Source organism: Cryptomeria japonica, chromosome 2, assembly GCF_030272615.1.
Source record: "Cryptomeria japonica chromosome 2, Sugi_1.0, whole genome shotgun sequence".
NCBI classification, from domain to species: domain Eukaryota; kingdom Viridiplantae; phylum Streptophyta; class Pinopsida; order Cupressales; family Cupressaceae; genus Cryptomeria; species Cryptomeria japonica.
Genome location: NC_081406.1, coordinates 420,150,181 through 420,158,545, shown reverse-complemented (window position 1 = coordinate 420,158,545; position 8,365 = coordinate 420,150,181). Strand labels below are relative to the sequence as shown.

The 8,365-nt window shown below is 38.1% G+C and overlaps 1 protein-coding gene across 1 annotated transcript; it reads right to left on the bottom strand.

The window, feature by feature from the left end:
* Positions 1–5,758: 5,758 nt before the first annotated feature.
* On the bottom strand, positions 5,759–7,811 carry LOC131062009 (protein trichome birefringence-like 40). The gene is made up of 5 exons (XM_057995855.1): positions 7,186–7,811; positions 6,936–7,107; positions 6,663–6,853; positions 6,401–6,559; positions 5,759–6,319 (listed from the first exon to the last, which is right to left on the bottom strand). The coding sequence occupies exons 1-5, from the start codon at positions 7,566–7,568 to the stop codon at positions 5,995–5,997; spliced, it is 1,230 nt and encodes a 409-aa protein (XP_057851838.1). The 5' UTR covers positions 7,569–7,811; the 3' UTR covers positions 5,759–5,994.
* Positions 7,812–8,365: the final 554 nt, after the last annotated feature.

Below are 8,365 nucleotides of genomic sequence, written 5' to 3'. Positions count from 1 at the left end.
ATCATCCACTTTCTTGGCTAACTCTATATTGGTCACCATGTTGTCTCCAAATGACTCTCCTGACAACAAGGACATCAACCTTCCCAACCCAAATCTTGTAGGCTCTGATACCAATTTGATAGGATTGACCAAGCCTACTCAACACATCACTAAGTTGATGTTGCTCAATTCCACGAACTCACCAGGCCTAGTTTCTTTCTAGGCATCCAAGTCCCTCTCATTCTCTTCTAGGGATTTATTCTTGTCCTTACTAGGGTGTTTGCTTCAGGTGTTTTGGTTAGGAACCCTATCAATTCACTGTACTTCTCAGGTGCTCAATTCTGGTCTCTTAACCTCAACTTGTCATAATGACCCCCAATTGATATGAGATGTTGCCGAGGTGTAATGAGGTCTTCTAACATGTTTTTAGTGCATATGGAGTCCATTGGTGGGTTGCAACCTTTAGATTTCCTACCGATTTCACAATCTTGCCCGAAAAAGGGCTACAAGGAATTAGGCCTAATTAGGCCTCCAAGACTAGTTTTCTAGGGCTTGGAGGAAAATGAATCAAAGAAACCCCAAACAAGTTTAACTTTTCTTCAATGATACACCCATTCCTAATATATTTTTTGTGGTTTTAGGCCCTGGTCTGACCGTACAAGGTATGAACCCCAAAATGAGGGTTTGTAGGGTTTTAAAGGCCTTTAGCTGACAGTGAGTAGGCAAATTGGGGTTTTGCTATTAAATGGATTTTTCAAGACTCCTCCTTGTATATACAAGTCTTCCCCAACCCCATGGACTCCTCCAAATTCAGAAACGGTGATCTTGCATTCACCCCTGCACTCTTCACCACTTTTTCACCTCTTCTTCTCTAGCTGGGTTGCTCCTAGACTCGCCTAGAATGAGGTGACAGTCATATCCAAACAGTTCTCCAACACTTGAACCTGCATATTTACAATGTATAGAAGGTTTCCAACCATACCCCAACTAGCCGTGATGGCAGCACGTGTGGGACTCATGGGGCAACCATATTTACAAGGAAATTGCTATTTACAAGACAAAACTGGCTACTTGTGAATCAAATCACTTAAACAGTAGTAAATGCTAAATAAAAAGCTTGAAAATGAAAAGACTACCCTGCAAAACACTACTAAGCCTCAATCCATCATTGGATTCATGGATTCAATCCATTAAACCTTCAAAGAATGCAAAAATTGACAAAAACAATGAAAAGTGCAGTCCAAAATCTTATATTTTGATTATTTCTTCCAAAATCCCTAAATCCACCGCTAACCAATTTCAGGACAAAAATTGTCATGACAACTTTTTGCAACTTTATGATTTTTGCACTTTTGATCTCTCCCACATAAGAGACCTATATCCAGTCATCACATATTACATTTCAAATATGTCTAAGGCCTATTTAACCCTCTCTAATGCTTTTTCCAACTTTTAGCACTTTTGACCAACAAAAGGCCAAACACCTACTCAAACTCACCATTTACACAAAAATGCAAACCTAGGTAAAATGAACTCCACCTAGACCTACATTGAAAAAATACTCACTCTTGGACCCTCCTGGAGCCCTAATTCACTACTGACTTGGCTAGGGTCAGTACAAGCCAAAGTTTGTAAAAACAAGAAAACTAGGACCTAGGTGCTCCTACACCACCTTTTAACTTTGAGATATGGTACAAAACATCATGAAAAACCTCTCCACCCATTTTTAGAAGTTTTCAATAGTGGAGGATCAATTTGTGCATGTTTTCCTCTCACTGATTACCCTAGGTAGGGTTTATACTAGTCAATAAAGAAAATGTGATATCTCTTGCAATTATTCATGAAAATAAATGAGACCAATTAAAAAAGAAATTTAATTCATAACTTTAACACCTTCAATCATTTGCAAGTCATTAAATGTGAAGTTTCAGACCGTACAAACAAGATCTCAGTCTGCAACGTGAGGATTTTCACAAAAATCAAAAGTTTTATTCACAAATTATACTTCTACAATCTCTCTAACCTTGGAATTTGAGTTGGAGGACATATTTATACATTTTCCATCATTCCACAACTAATCCAACCTCCATTTAACCATATTTGAACAATTACATCAATTTGACAACTTTTGTTGCAATATTGACAATTTTTCAAACTTTCCAAAATGGATCAGAATGATCCCAAATGGTCTTAAAGGACCTTATTAGACCCAAAAAATACCTAAACACACTAAAAAAAATTAAAAAATGACATAATGCATGCTTATGAGGCTCCTGATGCCCTTGCATTAGTGTGGCTCTAAGTCCACCTCCATATATGACACCTCTCGACACAATTCTAGGATTTGGGATACAAATTTCACTCTCACCCTTTTTGTATAGCAGATAAAATGAAATATCACTCAAGTTCAATCAAAGGGGTGATGAAATCCCCAAGGAAGCCTCTCCTAAAAAGAAAAAATAGGGTTTTGTTATGTGTTTCTCATGCATCCTAGATCCGCAAAGGCAAGGGGAGATGATATGCACATAATGGTGGGTCCACCTTCAACAAAAGCACAACCAAGAAAAATATGAAAGGTGGGGTTTGTTTTAGAGCACCAAATTGAAAATTTTCCCAAGCCATGAAGCAAGAAAAGTTAACAAAAAGAAATATAAAACCCTGCAATACCACAAATTACAAGTTCAAGTAAGAACCTCTTTCCACACTTTGAATTTGCAACACTTTCAATAGTTTCAAGAGGGGGTCTTTGTCAAGAAAAATAAGAGTTTCACAAACTCATTAGCACTAGATTCAGATAGCATAGTGACTCAATCATAAGAAGTAAACATAACCCTAAGCACAATGCTAGAATGCAAGACTGAAATTACAAACATGGATATACCTTGAGAAGCACCTCACAGTCTATCAAATGTGCCACAATATGCATCATAAGAACCACATTGAGCATCAATAATGTCACTCTGCTAATTAGATGCTCTAGACTATAGAGCAAAAGCATTGCAGTTCATTAGATGCATCATTTTGTTCCCAAAGAGTCCAAAATCACTATTTCATGGCTAAGACTTGCAAACACCACAAAAACTCATGAAATAGATTAAATTCAGGATGTGGAGTTCCACCGGGTGTGCCACAAATGTAGACCATAAAATGGGGATGCTAAAATCACCTTGGGATAATCACAAAATCCTCAAATCAAAGCTAATATCTAGTCTAACCTATGAAGAATGTGATAAAGGAGTAAAGAACATAGACCTCAAAACCTCAAGAAATGTTATGATTAAAGCACAAAAGATATCACTATGAAACTAAAATGCAATGAAAATAACCTCATCAAGCACAATCAACAAGAAAAAAAGAGGATAGAAACCATAAGAAACATAAGCAATAACATCAAATGCAAAGACATAAATCAACAACTTCCTTGAAGATCTCCATAGTTCTCAAGTCTCCTTCACAAAAGTGGTAGTGTTGTCCTAAAAAATCAGCAAGCACAAGTATTAAGACAAAAGGAAAGCTCAAGCATCATGGTTAACCCAAAATTGGAGGCAAAGATTCGAATATATACTTGGAGAGAATTTGATCAACAATCAAGTTCAAATTGAACACATAAGAGATTGAATGACTCATATTGCATAGTATAAACTTTGCCAAAGATAGGGAGAAAGTGGAGAATCGGGTTGAAGGAATCAAAGGAAAAGTGGCAGTGGTTGTCAAAAAGTGGAGAGAGTGCAAAGCTAAGAGGAAAAATAGGATAATTAAATAATAAAATTATTTAATTTCATGAGCAAAGGGGTAATGTTAAACATATGTTTTATCTTTTTACCAAACCGCGGAGGGAAAAGTTGAATGGAGGGATAAATATATATTTATTCAACCATAGAAGAATAGTTAGATAATTAAATAATAAAAATTATTTAATTATAAATGGACTTTAGAGCAATATGACGAGAATAATTAATTAATTATGGGAAAATGATAATTGATTAAATAATATAAGATTACTTAATTAATAAAGGAAAGGGAAGGTTAGTAGGTCAATTAAATCATTAAAATTTATTTAATTATGGAAGAGGATCGATGGACAAAGGAATGCTAATTCTTAGTGTTTACAATAGGTATTGGCGGAGAGTGAGAGAGGTCTTTGATAGGCCATTATTGTAAATAATATTGTTTTACAATTTGATTGAATAAAGTTGTTTGATTTCTTTGTTGCAATCAAAGTACATAGTCTTTGTTGTGTCTAACTAGTGCTAGTTTTTGAAGTTGTAGGCAAGAGGAGTCCTCATTCTTGCATCATTGGGTGAATTGAAAATATATAATCCATACACCTCGATGGTAATACAAAAATAACATCATTGATAAGAATGATAAAATATCAACACTTAAAATTAATCAACAAAAAGAGATGCATGTAGTTAAGGGCTTACATATCTACATCTTATCCATATATTTACACATTGTACTATATATGATCAAACATCCATTTAGTCTACAAAATTAATGGCTTCATCATCTTTTGCAGGTGTGGATTGATCTCATGTCTATAAATTTGATCTTTTTTTTAAGCAAGGTCTGCCTAGGGCGCAGTACCCTTTCTATTAACAGCCAGAAAAACATTACATATCAGTCATAGCCATTCTCTTAGTTATACAGATACATAATCCCATTGCTTATTTCAATCACCCTCTCCATCAGCTCAATTGGCATAATACCCTCATTCTCCCTCATATACCCCTCAAAGTTGCTCAGATCATAGTCCTTCATCACCCTTGCCTTGAACAAGGACCAAGCCTTCTACGTCTTAAACCTTCTTCCCTGCAACGTTCAGGTTGAAAAATCCCAGCATACACTCTGATTGCGGGGCTGATTTGAGGTCATCAAGTCCCCTCAACACTTCCTCATAAATGTCCTCCCTCACCATTCTCCTCACAATCCCAACCGGTGCAGAAGAATTCCCAACCACCTGGACAATCAGGTCGAATAGGTTCCCCATCACCACGCCATCATGGACATGGTCATCGTTCCAAAAATTGACTCCCAGAATGCAAATAACCGAGTCTCTTTCCTTGTCGTTAGCCTTGTTGAAGAGGCGGTTTATCTCCTCCTCCAACGCTTCATTGATCCCCTCCTCCTTGCTGAATAAATTTGATCCTTATATTTCTCGAATTCAAATTTAAATTTAGTTGACTCCCACCCATTCCACTAATTGTTGTGAGTTGGCCAAATACATGTTTGAGCAATTAGCTACTACATGTTTATGTTTAAAAGCATCCATTACATTTATTTCACATGCCATCACATTCAAATACCCTTTCTAATCCTAAGAGGTAGTCCTTAGAATTTCAAACTAGTGTACTTAAAGAAATCATAATCTATAAATCCATCTTAGAAGTTCTTGTACAATTAAAGCTTTCTTTTTTTATTATTGACATATGATCATAAAACTATTTCTTATTTGAGAATGGAAAGATGTGAACCCTATTAATTTGGAAAATTGTCCAATTTTTTTAATAAAAATATTCCTACCTAAAAATTAAAAAAAAAATTCAATAAATTAACAATAGTGTAGATTCCAAAATTGTGATCAAAATCATTCATCTTTTAATTGTCAAACTAAATATTCATATTTATCACATTTACTTTCGAAAAGAAGATTTAATTACTGAATGACCCCTAGCCGCAACTCTTATAAGCATTTCATTTTTCTTACATATGTTGGTGTGAATAAAAAATGACGATTGCATTCTCAAACTCAACTCGCATGTAAACGGCCGTCAAATTAAGCTTCCAAACTATATCCGTATATTTCAATATTTTTAGGTGGACCGATACAGTAAATCTGGTGGTGGTGAGCGAAATTTACGATGAGAGAGAAAATAATTTGTCGGCAGGAGATGAGATGAAGAGAGATTATTTGCATTTGGGAAGAATTTTGAAGTCCATTTATTTTTAGTGTTACAATACAATAGAGGCCAATAGCACATTGACACATTAGAGATAGGGGAATGTAAGAAATCAGAAGAGAAGAGTAGCATAGAGCAGTTGATTCCAAGTGTCTGGAACGCCAGGGAGGCACCAGTGCGAGCAATCGGCATAGCGAGCAGGATTCTTACGCTGCCCCGCCGTAAAATCAGAGCTGTAAGTTGAGGGATGCCCATCCTTGCGCAGCAGCGATAATGTGGTAATGTCCAGGAAATGAACCTGCGATTTCATATTGCTCACAATGACCTCTGCTGTTTTATACAGGGGAGGATATGGACCTGGGTATGAATACCCAGCTATGGGGGCCCTCTCGCCGAAACAGTTGCTGCCCTTGGCATTATTGTTCCATTCCCTAGGGCTGCACACATTTATTAAATAATGGTAAGTAAATGGGACTAAATCTTTTAAAACATTCCACTTCCACTTCAACTTCACACACCTGGTATGAGAGGGAGAATAGCTTCGGAAGAAGACGGCGGTTCTTCGGGTGTCTATGTTTGAATCGATCCAGTTCGCCCAGGAAGTCATTCCTTTCTGATAGGCAACTGTGCGGTCCATGTCCTTGTACCACCTGTTGCCGTCTTGCATGTACTCCCATCTAAAGTTGAATGAAACCACAGGCACAGATTTAGTAGCTACCTAACAAAATCAAAATCCATCCATGGTGAATAACAACATTACAATTATAATTGTTGGGTTACCCTTGGAGATTGCCTGTGTGGGTCCACCAATGCCCGGAGTTGAAGACCAGAACATCTGCGCCCTTCCACGCTCTGCCATTAATGGCCACAGAATCCAGGCGGAGGACAACTTTTTTCTGCCCTTGTACAACTCCGGTCACCATGTCCACCAGGTACGGAGCTCGATAGAAGGATACAGTCACTCCATAGTCCTGTTAAAAGCCTGAATCAGGGGTATGGAAACACATATTGGTAAGTACCTATGTGGATTTGGACCAAACAAAATTCACCTACCAAGGCTTTGAAAGTGGAAATTGGGTCTCCAGAGGAAAATGAAATCCTGGACTGAGGCAACACAGAGTGCAATAGACACATCATGGACTCCCATTGCCCACGGTTCAACGAATCCCCAACAAACATAATCGTCTTTCCCCTCATTCTCCGAAGCATGTACAGGGCATTGAATCTGACAAGCACATACACCATAATTATATTTATTTCCTAGTGTTTCAAAATCAAGAGAAAAAAAATTGAGATTCCTTACCTGGGAAGGTTGCAGCCTCGGGGCTTCCATCTCCACTTCTGATAGTCCAAATCAGGCCTACCATTCTTTTGGCAGGTCACTTCGCCATCAAGGTATGGACAGTTCCCTCCATTATAAAGTGGATAAGATGAATCATAAACCCAACTGCCACTGAATAAATCGCACTTGCCTCCAATTGCTCTTGTAAGATTTTGCACTGGACTTTCATTCATAGAATGGGAATTGAGGGATAATCCCGCCCTTGTCGCATCTGCAGACAAATTGAAGGATGCGGAATATGGACAAACAGAGAAGATGAGAAGAAGAGAAAGTAGCACAGCAAGCCTCTGCCTCTGTACAGAAAGTAGCACAGCGTGCAGCCACCATTTTAATCTTCCCATCATTTGCAGAAGAATATTAGCGTGCAGAGTTCCTGACAGGCAAAGTTTAGTTAAAAATGGAGGAGAGTGGCTCCTACGTGTCTCGATCTGAGATCAAATCCCAAGCACTTAATACTTAATTTCATGTGAGTTGAGGTTGTTGCCTGGTCACTTTTCATACGGGTTTGGAATCTGACATTGATAATTGCATTGGGAGAAAGGAAGGGACCCGTGGGAGTGGGAGTGGGATTGGGATGCTAATTCCAAACAACACGACATCCCCGCCCCCGCCCCTTGAGTTCAAAATAGAGACTCAAATCAATCATTTCATGTAAGTTCAATGACTCATCATTCCACCTAATAATTTCCCACAAGTCAAAACCCACTCGCGCTTAGATATAAACAAGAAGACTGAGACTGGGGGCTTTTCTTTTTTGTTATGACCCGTGATATGATAAACAAGTGTAGTGGGTGGGCCTCTCTCCCACATGCCCATCATCCACAACTTTCAACACAAGTTGTTCGGGGTGGGTTTGCTTTCCTTTCCTTTCCTTTGCGAGTTAAAACCATAAATATACTTTACTTGATTGATTAAAAGCAAACTTTAGCCATCATATAATTAAAAAAATAGGGTTGGTCCCACAGGTAGGTGCTCTTATGGCTTAGAAGCCCCACGAGAACATTTTCGCATTCACGTCTCTAACCTGGCAATAAAGTACTAATGCAGAAGAAGATAAAGCACAACGAACCTATAAATATGCACGCGACCCATCAACTCAACTCCCACTTTTTCCCGACCGAAGCTATTATGGTTCTAAAAC

Excerpts from the sequence above, each read along its gene's own strand:
- LOC131062009 (XM_057995855.1), bottom strand. The coding sequence starts at position 7,568 with ATGATGGGAAGATTAAAATGGTGGCTGCACGCTGTGCTACTTTCTGTA. Across the intron at positions 7,108-7,185 it reads CGAGGCTGCAACCTTCCCAG|ATTCAATGCCCTGTACATGC; the intron begins GTAAGGAATCTC and ends TGTGCTTGTCAG. Across the intron at positions 6,854-6,935 it reads TTTCCACTTTCAAAGCCTTG|GACTATGGAGTGACTGTATC; the intron begins GTAGGTGAATTT and ends GGCTTTTAACAG.